The sequence below is a fragment of the Pangasianodon hypophthalmus genome, chromosome 16 (assembly GCF_027358585.1).
Source record: "Pangasianodon hypophthalmus isolate fPanHyp1 chromosome 16, fPanHyp1.pri, whole genome shotgun sequence".
NCBI classification, from domain to species: Eukaryota; Metazoa; Chordata; class Actinopteri; order Siluriformes; family Pangasiidae; genus Pangasianodon; species Pangasianodon hypophthalmus.
Window position 1 is genome coordinate 14,491,050 of NC_069725.1, and position 17,790 is coordinate 14,508,839.

General features: G+C 37.4%; 1 protein-coding gene across 1 annotated transcript in view; it reads left to right on the forward strand.

The window, feature by feature from the left end:
• cntn3a.2 (contactin 3a, tandem duplicate 2) overlaps positions 1 to 17,302 on the forward strand; it is a 76,372-nt gene extending 59,070 nt beyond the window's left edge. Inside the window, exons 19-23 of the mRNA XM_026921298.3 lie at positions 509 to 618; positions 929 to 1,115; positions 5,951 to 6,063; positions 7,075 to 7,240; positions 13,614 to 17,302. Of these exons, the coding sequence (XP_026777099.1) occupies positions 509 to 618; positions 929 to 1,115; positions 5,951 to 6,063; positions 7,075 to 7,240; positions 13,614 to 13,711 (674 nt within the window). The 3' untranslated portion in view covers positions 13,712 to 17,302. The remainder of the gene's footprint in view (positions 1 to 508; positions 619 to 928; positions 1,116 to 5,950; positions 6,064 to 7,074; positions 7,241 to 13,613) is intronic.
• The last annotated feature ends 488 nt before the right edge of the window (positions 17,303 to 17,790 follow it).

Genomic DNA, 17,790 nt, shown 5'->3' on the forward strand with positions numbered 1-17,790 from the left:
TATTTACATGTGCATATAGTTGCGCTTTTTATTTTATTTCGTGTAAGTGTTATAAAGGTAATGCTTACGTAAAAGTTAGATGAATTCTGTGTTGACTCTAAAACTGATCATGTAAGGTATTTATGCAGAAGGAAGTTAGAAAGACACACAGAACTTTTTAGTTTTTTTAATAGGCCATTTGATATTGGTTATACCAGAAAGGGCTGACACGCTGATAATGACCTGTCACTAAGCCCCTCCTTTAATTTAATTTCTGTACTGATAATGTTCTTTTGTGCCAATCAGTTTTCAAATTAAGCTAAAAGATCATTTAGTCATTTACAGTTCTGATGAAAAGGCGTTCTATCATTTTTTGCTGCAGATTGTCATTTGAGCATTGTGTTTTGCGAGAATTGTTGCCTGCACTACTGATTGTTCCCAGTTCTTTTTCTCAGTTTCTTTTTTTGTCCATTTTGTTTCTCTTTAACACTACTTTTATGGTCTTCTCCTGTGTTTTCCTTTCTTACAGAGCCTAGCAGAATGCCAGAGGGCGTGTGGGCTCGGAGTATTTCTGACACTGAATTTGAAGTGAGCTGGCAGACACTCTCTGACTCTCCTGAAAGAGTTTTGGGTTATGAGGTGTGTATTTCCCAACTTTTTAAATGAAAGTGATTCACCCACATGTTGAAATGCACCATGGGTATTCTCACATTGCACCTGATTTCTCCATGAACATGAAAACATTCCATTTGGAAAGAAAATTGAGGATGCTTATGTTTAGGGCAGGCTTTATGCACAGCTTCGTAGAAACAATCAGCCCATGGAGATTACATTATTTACTATCCATTCATATCACTACAGTAAAATATACTGGCTTTAGGATGATTTGACTGTAAATTCAAACATTTCCATGTCGAACTGTGCTCTCTACTCTGCTGTGTAAATGCAGGTCATGTACTGGGAAGACGACACTAAGCCAGAGACAATGGGGAAAGTGCGAGTGTCTGCAAATCAGTGCACAGTGAACATAAGTGGCCTGAAGGGGTACACTCAATATTTCCTCACAGTGAGCTCCTTCAACACAGCAGGAACTGGGCCACGCACACCTACCATTAACATCACCACCAAAAAGTCTCGTGAGTAGAAGACAATAACATCTAGAGAATGAGCCTGTGTCTATATACTGTATACAGTGTCTCTAGAAAGTATTCACTCCCTAGTGATTATTTCTATTTTTGCTGTATTGCACCTTCAAATTTAAAATGAGATTTTTTCCTGCTCCTTTTGAAGTGACAAGAATAAAATTAAGTAAATTATTTAGATGTCCTCAGAATTATTTAAAAATAAAAAAATCTAAAAGCTGCTTAATTGATAAGTATTCACCCCCTTTCTTTTAACAGTCTAAGTTAGGACTAGTATTTAATTTTTGTGAGCACTCACACTAAATATGTCAAACAAGATAAACTTGTTCATTTCAAACGTACCTGTGCCCAATTGTACGGTTGCACAATAAATATCATTTACTTTGGGAGGTCTCACAGCTAAAACGGTAGATCAGATTAGTGCTGCTGTTATGAGGATCAAGGAACTGTCTGTGAACCTTTGAGATGAAGTTATTAGGAGGAAAAAAGCTGGAGAGGGTTATAAAAAGATTTGCAATGCTTTGAACCTTCTAGGAGTGAAATTCATTATAACAAAGTGGACAAAATATGACACAACCCAGACACTACCAAGATCAGGCTATCCTTCCAAATTGAGAGCACAGGCAAGAAGGGCAATTGTCACAGAAGTGTTCAAGAGGCCAGCTATGACACTGAAGGAGTTACAGAGCACACTGTCTGAAATAGGAGAACCTGTGAAGACCTCAACAATATCATCAGCGTTTCACAAGTCTGGCCTCTGTGGGAGAGTGGCCAAGGCGTGTGCCACAGTCTGGGAGCTTTTGGAAAAAGTTTTTGAGACATTTGGTCTAAAATCAAAGTCAAATCCCAGACTTAAATCCAATTGAAAATTTGTGGCATGACCTGAAAATTGCTATCCGCCAACATTCTCCATCTAATTTGGGAGAGTTGGAGAAAATTATTATTTATTATTATATATTACTGTATACTGTATATATACTCACCATCCCCTTTATTAGGAACACATGTACACCTGCACATTTATGCAGTTATTTAATTAGCCAGTCATATGGCAGCAGTGCAATGCAAAATATCATGCAGATGAAGGTCAAGAGCTTCAGTTAATGTTCACATCTAACATGGGAATTTTATACACAGCAGTCAGAGAGGTCAGAGGAAAATGGCCAGATTGGTTCGAGCTACCAGGAAGGATACAGTAACTCATATAATCACTCTTTACAGCCATGGTGAGCAGAAAAGCATCTCAGCATCCACAAAACATTGAACCTTGTGGTGGATGACCTACAACAGCAGAAGACCACATCAGGTTCCACTCCTGCCAGCCAAGAACAAGAATCTGAGGCTATCATGGGCACAGGCTCACCCAAGCAACAGTGGCAACAGGAGTGATTATATGAGTTATTATATTCTTCCTGGCAGCTTGAACCAATATGGCCATTTTCCACTGACCTCTCTTATCAACAAGGTGTTGATCAAGACTGTTGTGTGCAGTTGATCCTGATGACAGAGTTGCACTGCTTCTAACAGTTCCACCTGCCCCCAGTCTTTTCGGGGTTTTTTAAACCTTACCTTTTCATATGGTAAGGTCATTCAAGACATGCATCCAGAGGACTGGTTCACATCAGTGGACCTGTGCTATGCTTAGTTCCAGGGCTCCATCATTCCAGAAGACAGGCTTTCGACATCCTACACTTCAGCGTCACTGTAGTGCTATGAGTGTTTTTGAGGCAGCCTTACCTGGCATGATAGCCTGTGGCATCAGTATACTGCTGTACTTGGACTACTGGCTCTTATGAGCCACATCCACCATCTTCATGCACAATACAGAACTTAGACAACTCAGAAAATAGCTCCTTAACACAGAAATGGGCCACATAATTCATCAGCATCAGGCTAGAATCACTGAGAACACTAGATAACCTGTAACCCTAATGTATGGCAGACATTATGATTGCCAGTCAGATTCAGCCAGGATGCCATGTGCAGTACCAGCTTGCTGAGGATGGCAGGAGTGCCATCACATTGTCACCACAGTGGTAATTCCCTTAGGCCTCTGGGAAGACATTGCTGCTTGCATAAGTCTTGAGCAAGACTGAAGGCAGGACTTTGATTTGGAATGCATTTTTTTTGGTAGCCTTTAAAAGCATCTTCTGAAGCAATAAGAACACAAAGCATTGAACAGGTCCATGGATGTGAACCATTCCTGCTTGACCTATTACTGCTACTCTTAGCAAATCAAAAGGCAAGGTCTTCAGAAGACCTTCAACTCCGGTTCAAGACTCTGGTTCAACTCCGTCAGATCTAGAATTGGATGGAAACCACCATGCTTTTTTGGAACAAGAAAGGTTTAATAGAACCCCTTGTTTTGAAATGTGGGGTCTATTTTTTCTACTGCACTCCTCTCCAAGAGGGAATAGATATCCACAAGCTCTCTAGATGATGAGGACTGATGTATATTCAAAGGAGAAAATGCAGAGGGAGAACTGACATGACACTCACCGAAAACTTCACAGCACAAGCAAAGCCTGTAGGGACAAACGGAGCAAACAGAGAACAGTGAGTAACTAATTAAATGCCGTGTAGTAATGCTAATTAGGGAAAATGACTCAAGACATGTCTCAAGTGAAATTATCTAGCCTACACATATATACACATATACCAGGAGGTAACCAGGTGTTCCACATCACCCCTGCTGGTTCGGAGATGTGAAACAGAGCCATTATTTTCAGTAAAAAGAAAGTCTTGCAAAAGATCAGTCTCTCTCAGATCTTCCTTTCCTTTGTAGAAACTGTATAAAGAGTTGATGTTATTTTATGTTATATGTTTCTGACATCTTGTGGAATCCATGCCAAGAAGAATTGAGGCTGTTTTGAGAGCAAAGTGAGGCCCTACCCAGTATTAGTACAATGTTCCTAATAAAGTGCTCAGTGAGTGTATATCTGAGGCAGGGAAAAATGTGTTCCTGTTCAGTACATGCATTCTACATAGGGAATAAAATAATGTCCAATAATTATATATTATATTTATATAGCACCTTCCCACAGCTCAAGGACACTTCACGTTCCAAAACTAATAGATGTTGGAAAAGAACAAACAAAAAGCAATGATATAAATATTTCAACTGTTAGGAAAAGAGCCAAAGTACTGAATAAATAAATGTGGTTTAATTTGTGATTTGAAAGTCAAAAACGAGGTAATATTTCAGAGGTTTTGGGGGAGTGAATTCCAAAGTTTTGGAGCTATTACGGCAAATGAGCCATGGTGGAAAAGCGAAAACGTGGTACAATGAGTAGGCCAAAATCAGAGGACCTGAGAGTCCAAGCTGGGTTGCAGGGATGAAAGAGCTCAGATAGATAAGGAGGGTCAAGGCTATGGAGGGCTTTAAAGGTCAGAAGAAGAATTTTGTACTAATACCTAGAAACTACAGGTAGCCAGTGCAGACTATGTAATACGGGAGTAATGTGAGTGGCCCTAGAGGAGCAGGTGAGAACTCTAGCTGCTGAATTTTGAATATTGTAATCTGGTTATGGCCATTAATTGTAGTCCAATAAAATGGGCATTGCAGTAGTCAAGAAGGGATGTGACAAATGCATGGACAAGAGTTTCTGCATCTTTAAGATGGAGGCGAGCTATGTATGTTGCGGTGGTGATAAAAGGCAGTTTTAACAATGAAGTTAATGTGTGTTTTAAATGAGAGGATGGGATCAAAAGTAACGCCAAGATTCCTAACAGTTTGATTGGGTTTGAAAGGAATACCATCAACAGCTACACAGAAATCAGATTTTTTTAAAATTAGTGTATGGGGACCAATAAGCATTACTTCAGTTTGAATGAGAATAGAAAGGGCCACAGAGTCGGCAGAGAGAAGAAGATCATTTACAACTCTGAGTAGAGCAGTTTCAGTGCTGTGGAAAGGACAGAAACCTGATTGAAAGGGGTCATAGAGATCATTGGCGGAAAAGTGTGACTGCAACTGACTGGCTACAACTCTTTCCAATAGTTTGGCTATGAGAGGAAGGTTAGATATAGGTCTGTAGTTAGAAAGTTCAACTGGGTCTAAACCAGGTTTTTTAAGAATTGATTTGACTGCTGCAGTTTTTAATTCCTGCAGAACAAAGGCAGAAGCAAAGGACCTATTTATCAGGTGGGAAATGGGAACAGAGATAACAGATAGACATGTTCTGAGAAGAGAGGTAGTAGCTGGATCAAGCTGGCAGGATGACGGATTCGATTTCAGGACAAGTTCTACAACCGAGGATGGGCAAGGGGCTTGTATCATAGTATCATAGTATGATAAAATGGAACCCTATTTGAAATTCACCAAAAAAATGCAGTGGTAAGAAAAAAGTCTTCCTTAACACTACTCTTTTAAATTTGTTTAAAAAGCTACTTAAGTAAATGTCATGTAGCCACCACTGTTTTACATGTTTTACATGAAACATGGTGTAAGAATGGCTCATCTAATTTTTAACTGAAGTATTGCCAAAAATCAGACGAGTCTTTGTTTCGTTACTGATTCCTCCTCACTTACATTCTCGCTCTTTGTTGTTGTTTTTTCGCATTTTTCTCCCAGTCTAATACCTAACAATAGCATTTTTGAATGTTCATGAGTGTGTTTGTGTGTAGCGATATCCCTCTCCGTGGTTGTGTTCTAATTCCACACACATATTTGTACATCATGAAAGAATACTATCAGTAGGTAATGCAATTAGAGCGGTGTTATTATTTGCATCACATATGCAGTATATTCTGGACTGTTTTCTACATGAATGCTCAAGTAGTAAATCAGTCATCTATATCGGTCAATGCTTAGTGTTCTTTTTCCTTAGCACCAGGACAGCCGCCAGTGAATGTGGAGTGGAATCTGATTGGCTCAAAGCTGACTGTCCACTGGGACCCTGTAGTCACCATGGAGATGGAGTCAGAGGTCACTGGGTATAAGGTAAGATCATGTATTCTATGTACACCAACAAAAGATCAAAGAAAGACTATGCAAAAAAAAAAAGTTAAAACAGCAAAAAGGAGTTTCTGGCTTTTGGATTGTAGCGAAACTGAGTAACCATCAAAAATACTGTATGTTATACTTGGTAAAAACTACGGACCATTTTCAGAGTTGGGTTACACACATGTACTGAGGGGTTAATATGAAAATTGCTCACACTGATATTCAGACTTAAGCACTATTTACAGTTACACAGGATTTATATGAGTTGGGCAGAGTTTGCCAAAGACAAATGCGATTCTCTTAGGCACACTTCTGACCCTGGACTTAAGCCCAGTTTTCTTGTGCAATATCAGCTTTAGCAAGGAGCAGCATTAAGTCCAGTGCTACTGTGTGACAGTTTAATGTAACCACAGTTTGTCTTGCTTAAATTCATGTTTTGGGCTGTACATACACTTTCCTTTTATAAATATTCACATAACTTTTGAACTTAAATCACTGATGTAAGTCGCCAACTACACACACACAAAGCGCAGCCTGTCATTTTACTGAGAAAAAACGGAAAGCATAACCAAGACTGAGAGTGCTTACCAGCGAGACTCCTTCCATAAATGTTAAATAAATGTCTTGAATTACTAAGAGTTAAGTTAAGTTAAGAATTAAGAATTACTTTATTAAACAACAGGCCATTTTTAAATCTGTTTATTATTAGTCTTTGGATTGTTTGGAGCATCCTCTGTACAAGAGCATCCACTGTACATGAGCTCTTACTATAGAAACAATAACATATTAATGTGACCCTATCATATTAATTAATCTTCATATTAATGTGACCCTATTAATTATCATATTAATTATCATATTAATAAGCTCATTAATGTGACCCTATCATTCATGTTACATGTTAACTACTTATGCTGTTATACAAAAATAACGAAAAATAAGACTTCATTAAAGTCTGAACTGGTATGATTGCAATCAGAATGCCTTTTTTGTTGTCCCATTGTCCAGGTTTCTTACACAAGGAACAGACATACTGAGATCAACACAGTGACCACTAACGTTACTTCTGTGGAGCTCATCCTCCCTGCCGACGATAATTACATCATTCAGATTTGTGCTCTGAGCGACAGCGGAGATGGCATGCCCACTGAGCCCATCAACATTCACAAACTGAGTAAGAAGCCTTGTTCTAATCTAGATAGAGTTGGATTTATTGTCAGTTTCACTCACCAGTTGCTACGACTCAAATAGGCCATTCAAGATAAAACCTAGGCTAGCCATATACAAGATTAAAACCACCCAGTTTATACTAAAGGGAAAAAAATCTGAAAGTCACCAGTTACTAAAGTATACATGCATTTTGTGCACCCACGACACCAATTAACCTAATTCGAAAGCAGTCTTGGTTTTCTTGGCCATTAATGGCTTATTTGAGATACACATTAACTTAACAGCATTTAGGAAAAGCATAAGTTTGTTTGTTTGTTTGTTTGTTTGTTTAGCTAAATAATCAGAGCTGTTTATCTAATCTCTTGAGTTACTGAAGTAACAGGCCACTGCCAGAATAACATTCGGCTACATTTGTCACCCATGTGCACTGCATCATAGCCTGGAATATAAAGAATGAATAACGTCAAAGAGATATTAAACATAAATACCTCCAGTTGAAAGTAAACAGCATAGAATTAACCTCATAATGTTTGGAGGTTTATTATGTCCACCATGCAAAAAGAGCAGGTGCAAATTCTGGCAAATCCCTTCGCAGGAATTGCAGCCCTCAGCATTTAATGCGGCTCACTAAATGAGTACTCAGTGATTTGAGATTTGCAGTGTACACCTTGTATCCTCCGCTGGGCTAAGTAGTGTGATCTTTATTAACTATCTATAGCTCTTGCCATCCATCTCTGCCTGATCTCAACTCCCTCCTACATACTGAGGTACAAGCAGACAAAACTAGAGGTGAGAATGCCACTGCACAGCAGATTCTTCATATTTCCAGTCCTCTTGGATTTCTACGGCCATTTCTTATAAACAAATAAACCTTTGGGCATTTTCAGAGTATTCAGAGTAGCACAGAATATTACCAGTAGTGCTAATAGGCTTTTTTTTAAATACAAATGCTGTGAGAAACATTGTGCTTTTAGATGAAGCTGAACAATCAATTAAGAATTCATTTAAACATATTGATTTTACTGTGGTATGTTTCCTTACTTTAGTGGTAAAAAAAATACAATTAAACACACAGTGCCTATTATTATGGGGATGTATCTAATTTGATCATCTTAAAAGTTGCTACACATCCAGCTCATAAATCTAATTAAAGTATGCTCATTAAATCTTGAATGCACAACTCCTGGCCTAGATATTCCTGTTTCAATTATTTGTTCAGTTTGTTCTGGGACCAGAATGGATAGAAATATAAAGAACATTTTCCAGACTGCAGTCTTGCCTTTAGAACTAAACCTAATGAATGGTGTCATTTTAATGATATCTAATATGCAGGAATCTTAGATAAAAGGTAAATATACTATAGTTGCTAAAATGATGCAGTATTTGTTTCCTCATGAAAGCGAGATCTAATTCAGTGAAAATCATTATTAGGCATGCAGAAAAAAAATCTTTAACCAGATCTTGATAATTTGGTCCCAACAAAATCCAAATGCCTGATAAATGTTCTTTTTGGCAATGAGGAACAGATGAAAAATACTCATACAGTATGGGTATGCTATAATAAGCCCTACAGCTTAAACTGGACAAAGTTAACATACATGTCTTTCTTGCATATGTGCACTGAAAATTATTATTAATGATTATTATTAATGTAAATAGAAATTAAACTCGATTATTTGAAAGCCATGCTTTCAAACTTTTGAAGTTGTGCCAATATGCCAAACAAATGGAGGTGTACTGTATGTGCTCATCCAGTCACCTCTATCTTATGATCAAGCATTTTTATCCTTTTATTTAACAATTCCCACTCACAACCCAGCTCTCCCCTGTCTCCAAGGTATGTGAAGTCAGCCAAACACATCTTTTTGAATTGCTGCTCATGCTGCGTCACAGGGCAGCGTAACACACTCAGAGGAAATCGCTCTCATCTGCATACACGAGCTCACAGAAGCCTGCATTTGGCTAGTGTTGCTGACAGGGAAGAGCAAGCATGCCAGTCCTCAAACCCTGAGAGCATGGCCGATTTTGCTGTCTTGATTCAAACTCGTGATATTTGAACATTAGGGCTTTTTTGTTGCACCACTCGGGACATTTCTATCCTGCTGGAAGTGGGAGTGGTCTCTTCCAGGATGACAGTGCCCCTGTCTACAGGGACAAGGAGTCCCTTAATGGTTGATGAGTATGAAAAGAATGATAATAGTCATATGCCATGACCTTCCCAGTCACCAGTTCTCAACTCAGTTGAACATCTATGGGATATTTTGGGGCAACATTTTAGACATCTGTCTCCACGACCATCAAAACACCAACTGAGGGATTTTCTTTTGGAAGAGTGGTGTTTCATTGATCTAATTCTAGAATCTATGCCAAGGATCAGTGAAGCTGTGGCGGCCTGTGATGACCCAACACTTTACTAAGGCACTTGTTAAACAGAATATTTTCAGCTCACAGTTTTCAATACATGTTGACATCAGATTTGCCCTAATATAAATAAATTGGCTGTATTTATATCATTTCAAATGATTTTCACAAAAATGTCACTTTGTTAAGACATGTAATTTGTGTAACCAATACACATAAACTGTCAGAATTTCAGTAGTCTATTACTGAATCATCAGTTTGTTGTCATTTATTAAATATGTAGTGCATGTTAGGATAGTTGTATCAGGTAAACTTATTAACATATTATCTGCAATAGAGAATACAGTTACAGTTATTTTTTTCAGGAGAAATCTGCTGTAAACATGCATGGATTTTGCGAATCTAAATCTTCCAAACATGGTAGAGTTGGCTGTATCCAAGCATGGTATCAAGGCATGGAATGAGGTTCATTAGTCTGCAAAGTCATTGAAAGCATCCAATCATAGAGGAGGGCATTCTTTCGAGACTTCCCCAAAAAAGCCATGCCTGCAAATAACGTTGTGTCTTCAATACATTCATTTCACACGGATGCCATCGTGAAAATCAATGTAAGGCTAAAGTGGGATAGTAGTAAAGGTAAACAACAATGACTTGCACTACCAACCTTGAGCTGTTAACATTGAACAATGGGCTGAGGAGGGATGTTGAACACCTCAATCACTCTTGCTATAAGGCTACAGCAACCGGATTGAGGGTTATATTATCGACATTGGTGAGATGCACATTTGTGTGCTCTGTTTTGCTGATGTCAGACTAGCAATGCAGTAGATAAGGTAATATAGTTAGCTATGTGAGTGGCTTGTCTGCTTCTGCTTTGTTTTCACTCAAGAAAAGGCCAACATGAAGGATAGTGTCCAACAAATTCACAGCTCCTCACATTCCTCCAACAAGTCACAACTATGGTTGCGAAGGTGATATGATGATTATACCATAGCAATCATAGCAAAACTGTGTATGACCTTAGAGAGCATGTAGTGAATTAAAAAAGGTTTTTTTATGCCAACTCATCAGTACCTGCAAATATCATTATGAGCCACAAATTGAAGGCAATCAACACGCAGGAGAGTAAAGTATAACTTTTTGTGTTATATTTTACTACGTATTAATAAATAAGTAAATATGGTGTAACAATCTGGGTAAGACTGAAGATGAGCTTTTTGTTTGAGCTTGTGTCTTTGGCATGACAATCACTCACTAACGTAACAAAACTTTTAATCAACCAAACAAATAATGTTGCAGCCTTCCAGCTTGCTCACGTGTTTTGGCTCGGCTTTTGTGTTATTCCGCTCACTGCCACATGCATATTTTGTGTATCTTACCAATAATCGCAATTTGACCTAGGTCATTTTGCACTTCAGTGCTTGTTATGCTGATATAAAAATAGCCTATTTGTTTATCCTATGATCCCATACATTGTATATGTGCCATTACAGACAATGTACTTCATGTCTGGTGATTATAGACAACAAAAATAATTACGACCTAAAGAAATCATTACACTCCTGCCAAAATGAAAAGGAAACAAGCTGAATTTTTAATCATTAAAAGTAATTTTCTTTATGGCACCTACTAGGGTAACTGTAAGTTTTAAGTTATAACTAAAAATATACTGTTTACATTCAAACTAGGCTACGATAGACCTTAGGGTCTGCTGGTGCAACTGGCTGCAGAAATGCATCTGAGAACACGCCAAACCTCAGGCGGATAGGCTACAGCAACAGATAACCACATTGGAACAGGAATCTGAGGCTACAGTGTGCACAGGTGAAACTGGGCAGTTGAAGATTAGAAAAAAGACCAGGCAATGTTTTTCCAACTGTTCAGTTTCACTGAGCCTGTGTCCACTAGAGCCTTACATTCCTGTTCTTTGCTGACAGAAGTGGAAGCCGAGGTTCGAAGTGTTTTGCATTCTGAGATGCTTTTCTTCTCGCCATGGTTGTAAAGAGCGGGTACTTGAGTTGCTGTAGTCTTCGTGTCAGCTTGAACCAGTCTGGCCATTCTCCTCTGGCCTCTCTCCCTCACTGGATGTTTTTTTTTGTTTTTCACACCATTATGTGAACATTAACTGAAGCTTTTGACCTGTATCTGGAGGATTTTATGCATTACACTGCTGCCCCATGAATGCCTGATATAACTGGATAACTGCATGAATGAGCAGGTGTTCTTATTAAAGTGGCCGGCAAATGTACATACTACATTATTGTTTTCAACGTGGCAGAATTAACACCTTAAAGAATCTAAATGTGGTCCTTATTTTTTTTGCTCTCAGTTTCCAGAAATCCTGTTGGGTCTCAAACTTAAATCCTCTAAAACCCCCTTGTAAAAAATGAGCTTTTAGCACTAAACTAGACAGATGGTTGTTGACTTGCCCAATGGACATGAAAAAATATATTCATTTATTCACTCATTCATCTTCAGTAACCACTTTATACTGTCAGTTTTGCACTGGATCAGGAGCCTATCCTGGGAATTAAAAATTGTATGTGCCTTAAAAAAAACATTTATGGAGAATTATGGAGCTGTTCAGAATTTGCCAGGAAGAGGATGCATGAGCATGTGCACCATCAGTATATTTGTCATAAAAATGGGATACAAAGAAAATCTAGCGGTGGATCATCAGTGTTTTTGAGTTCTTTTGCAGCTAGTGGTTACAGGACCACGATGGCCTTGGTCATTGTTCGGTGTGTGGATTTGAGTTCTATTTGAAAATCAGATGAGAGCATTCCACATACACAAACCTAAGAAAGGATCTTGAAATATTCTGCATTAAGGAGCCTCAAATCCATTTACAAGTGTCCTAACTCTTAGATATTACAGGAAGAGGCTCATCGTTGCTATTCCTTCTAAGACGAGGCTTCACCAATAATTTTGATAAAAGACAGAAAAAAAATTGCACTACTTAAAAAAATAATAAGAATCTGGAAAACATATAATTGGACTCTATTTTCATGCCAGTACAAGTGTAATTTGCTGGTATTATGTTGGCTTATTGCTGCTTTGTTTGTGTGCGAGTCAGTTTTTATTGTTTAGTTTCTGTTGGACAGAAATGAAAGTATATTGGAGGCTGTAGGTGGAGCAGTGTAAACAGCGCTGTGACACTTTAAATCTGTTAATGCATTACTATAATCAGGCCCACATTATATCAAAATTGTTTGTGTTTGTGTTACCATCTTGTCTAAACTATTTTGAGTTTAGACTGACAATCTACTTACTGTTATCATCATTAAATGATTGGGTGACACTTTCTAGCCTGTATGCAGAAATCCTAATTATTTATGATTTGGTAACAATACACTGAAAACATTTTGGAACCACCTCTTATCCTGTCCTGTAGAACAAAATACTTTAATGAATTCCTTGCCACCTTGTAAAGCTTTTAACATAAGTGTCATGATGAATCAGTGTTCTTCATAATGCCAGGTTGCACACTGCATTGCTGTTATGACTGATAATGACCTGAGTAGGATTATAAAACACTTTTACTATTAATTAGGAATCTTTTTTTTTTTAAATTGTCAAATTGTAAATTGGCAAAAGTAAGTATGTAGCACCCACTTATCCTTCTCTTTGGACAAGAAGTTGCAACAACATTTCAAATTTAAAAAAGACCAAAAACAACAGGACAAGATAAGGTTTTACACACCTTTTTAATAAGCTACACATACTGAATAAAGATGAATAATATTAAAAACTTAATGATAAATAGTTATAAATAATATTAGTCTTCATGGAATTAATTACTCTGTTGTGTTGGACCTTTATAATGCATTAAAGTATTGCAACAAAATTGCAAAAAAGAATTATAAATGATATATGGATACAGTATGTATGTAGTATGTATGTGTGTGAATTCTGAATCCAGTCTTTATAAAAGTGTAAGCCATGATTTAAGTTATGTCAGTGAAATAAATTGATTTGTTTTACAGATATTGATGCTGTCTTTCACTGTCTTCCAGGTATGAGTGTACGGGGTTCAAGAGCGTGGCAACCTACCGCCATCCCCCTGTCCTTGCTTTTTATCATCGCATTAACTGCCATGAGGCCAACTTTGTGAAAAGGACTTTAGTATTGCACAGACTTTGAGTTGATCATGTGTGCTCATTCCTTAGAAATCATGAGAGCAGTGTATTGAAAAATTTTTTAAAACTCCCAACCCTTCCATATTTCACCTGAGGCATCATGTGCATTTGATGAACCCGACAAGGAAATTCAAAGTTACAGGATTTTGTGTGCATGTTATAGTCTCACGACAAAGTGTTTAAATAGACTGAATACATTTAGGTTGTACTTTTTGTACCGTACACGGATGTCATGACTCATATGCACTATTTGCCAGCTGGTCTCTGTGACCCTTGCGGAGAACAAAATGCCTTACTTCCATGTTACATGCCAAAGTAGTTCATGTCTTTTGTCATGTCCTTCACTTCTTGTTGCTAAGCTACTGTTTGTCCAAACATGCTTTTTATTCCTTTTGATATGAAAATGTAATGTTAATCAGTGTTTTTATACAATATTGTTACATATCACTGGCACACCGCAGCTTCTGCGTACCCATTTTACAGAATATGATTTTTCACTGTGCCTTCTATACAATAGCTGCATATCTTTAATTTAACTTTACATCATCAAGCCTTTACTATTCAGTCTTTCATTATCTTTGAGGATGTAGCAGTGTGTCTTATGATGCTATTTTTTTGGGTTAGTGGAAGCAGTGGCTATGTGTCATGAGCTATCTTACTGGGTTTTGTTAACATGTACAAATATAGCACAGTGTAATATTGAGTTACAGATTTACAATGTATTATTAGCTTATAATGTCTCGTGTCTATAGATGCCATTGGAGTATTAATATAAGCTAATAATATTGTTATTCTCCCAAGCTGCAATAGATCATAGCAACAGAATTGTTAGGGACTTTTAGAGAGAAGAATTTTCCTCTGGTTAGCTAACAGCCTGTAACTTTTTATTCGTATTACTGAAGAAACAGGGCCTCCTTTGGGGCAGATGACTGAGTTGAACTGTGCAAAAGTTGGGTTATTGTACGGTGTGTTGCATAAGTTTTCACCCCTTAAACTAAACAAATTATTTGAAATCCAAAAAAACAAATCCAGGACAAAATTCTGGAAAATTTCCAATCAGGGTTTGTTTATTATATATATATCCCAAACTTTGAAAATCTCACGGAGGGCTTTGTTCAGAGAAGCAACCAAGAAGCCAAGAGTAAGTGTCAATAGTAACTGTCAGCTGTCAATGATGTTACCACCACCATGCTTCACTATAGGGATGGTGTTATCAGGGTGAGGAGTAATGTTGGGTTTCCTCCAAATGTAGTGCTTTATGCCAAGACCAAAATGTTATATTTTGGTCTCATTACACCACAGAAATCAAACCTGCCTTTTGGAAAATTTAAAACAGGAGTCCATATGGCTTGCCACTAGGGATGTAACGATGCATTGTGACAAGACGCATCATGATGCAAAAGTGTGACGATGTGCATTGTGGCAAATCAGTATCAGTGTTTGATTTATTTAATTTTATTCAGTCAAAAATGCACATAGTTTTGCTTTGTGTATGATTCAGAAATAAAATAGTCTTTTCAGTCATAAATTTTCTTCATTATAATTTTGTTCAGAATATTCTGAGAATCAAATTGAATCAAATCTTGAAGACTGTATCATTAATCGATTTCAGTCGTGTCCGGAGTGTATCATTACACACCTACTTGTCACTTTTCAATAAAACCCAGCTTTGTGAAATGTTTGGGCAGTGGTTGTCCTGTGAACAACTTCTCCCATCTGATGTGTGCATCTTTTCAGCTCCTTCAAAGTTACTATTGGCCTTTTGCCTGCTTCTCTGAATAATGCCCTCTTTACACAGTCACTGACTTTTGATGGATATCCACCTCTAGGCAGAGTCGCTCTTGTGTCATGTTCTTTCCATGTTTTAATAATGGATTTATTAGTGCTCAGCGGGACGTTCAAAGTTTGGGATATTTTCTTATAATCAAACCACTGACTTTGTCCTGAACTTGTTCAACTGCTTGCACCAGAGCTTATATATTATTTAGATTTGACATTTTTGGATTCATGACATAATTCCAATTTAATCATTCCAGTTCCAGGGTGTAGCACTACTATTTTACCTCCTTGGAGAGATAAACATCTGTCTTTGCCTGTGTACACAGTAACAGCTGCTACATTTGTGTTTTCAAGACCAGAATAGCAGGAGGTGTAAACCTGTAGATATAATAAAGGTTTTGGCTAGTTTAGATATCCTGACTGACATTTATCTGGCTCAGTAGTTTAGACATTCAGTCTAACATTTTTCTGGTAAAACACAAAAAGCAAATGACCTGGAAGCACATGAATCTTGTGTTTCAATCTTCACATCAATATTTCTTGTGTTATGTAATGATAAATGCAGTGTCTGATCCATGCAGTAATTCAGGAATGATTAAATCATCCTAAAATATTGCTGTGCAGCCCACCGGGGTTTTGACTGAACAGGCGATGGTGTATATTCTGGTTATGAGAGCAGCAGAAGGAAGATGGATGTGATGGATGTGAGCTGAACAATGCACCAAGCTATAATAGACCAGTCCAGACAGAGCTGATGAAAGATATTTAGCTCTTTCCCCCTCCTTTTATTTCAACCGCAGACATTCCCAGTGTCCTCTTGAGAAGACATTGGTCATGTGAAGTGCAGCATTTTGCGGATGTCTTTGCCTTTATCATTGATTTCGATTTTAAAGTCAAATGAAAATCAGCACAAAAGTGAATGCAAGTGAACATTCCCTCTTCTTTGGCCTTCTTTGAGTAGAAGAAAGTGTTATTCTTACAGATTTGTTGTGCAGATGTAAATGCCACATTGTGATCTGTCAAGGCTGTCAGAAACCTTTGTCCTGGATTCTGATTATGGCTGTTCACATTATAGGTGCATGATGCCAGTTATGGTTTAGGGATGACTTTTCCTTCTCTTTCTCATTTTTTAGCCAGGTATGTGTTGAATTGTTTATGTGAGAGAAAATATGAAAGTGTGTGGGTGTGTGTGTGTGTGTGTGTGTGTGTGTGTGTGTGTGTGTGTGTTTGCGTTGTGTTGTGTAGTTCATAATCAACAGCACACATCATAATGGTTTAAAGAATGACCTTGAGCCCTTTGTGTTATTCATTTCAGTTTTTGAAACCTGATGGCTATATCAGACCTTTTTTGTTTCATGGCCTCCTTTTTAGTCTTTGTAATGGAAAAAGAAGCAAAGAAGTTTTCGAATTTTAAGTGACGCAAAATATGGCTATATTCATTATATACCATATTCCATGTTCATTAAAACATTCAGGAAAGAATGCGACAACTTGAAATATGCTTTTTGTTTGCTTTTTAAAAAGATATTAGCATGTGTGCTTTTGTCTGTTGTAGGCGCACATTTTGTCAAGCGTGTAAACATTTGACCAACTGTTTTGATACGGCTGTATAACTGGAATGTCTTTAATCTCTGCGAGATGACATGTTTGATCAGGACAATATTTTCATATTGAAAAGCGATTCCCACATCCTGTACAGTAGCCGTGCATGTTTCCAATTGTTTTATGTGTGTATGTAGCTTTTGGGTTTTTTTTTTAAACAACTGTAATAAAAACTATTTGCTGGAGATTTACCTCCATAATACAAGTGATTTGTGTTAAATTACATGTTGATTAGAATTTGTCATGGCTTGAGTTGTTTGTTAATATGGATGTACAATACATTTGTAGATACAGTTATCAAAATGACTGGATTTTCTGCCTCATATACTTGTATTATAAAAGTGTTTGTAAACAGAAGATTAACTCGTTCTCAAACACAACATGTTTTGTCTAATTATGTGTCTCATTTAACAGAATATGACCTTCCACTGCAGCGAGGTGAAAATTTACCCCATATTTATAAAAATAGCCTAGCTGTCATAGCTTGTTATATAATTATCATTACGTTGAGGTCACACTGGGATTTCAGATTGAAAACACTGGTTTAAAACATTTCATTAAGACACAGTATTCTTCTGGGGTGACTGAAAACTGAAAACTGTGAACACTTCGCAAAGGTTATTTTATTATTTAATAAAAATATAAAATAAAATAAATTATTTTATTATTGGAT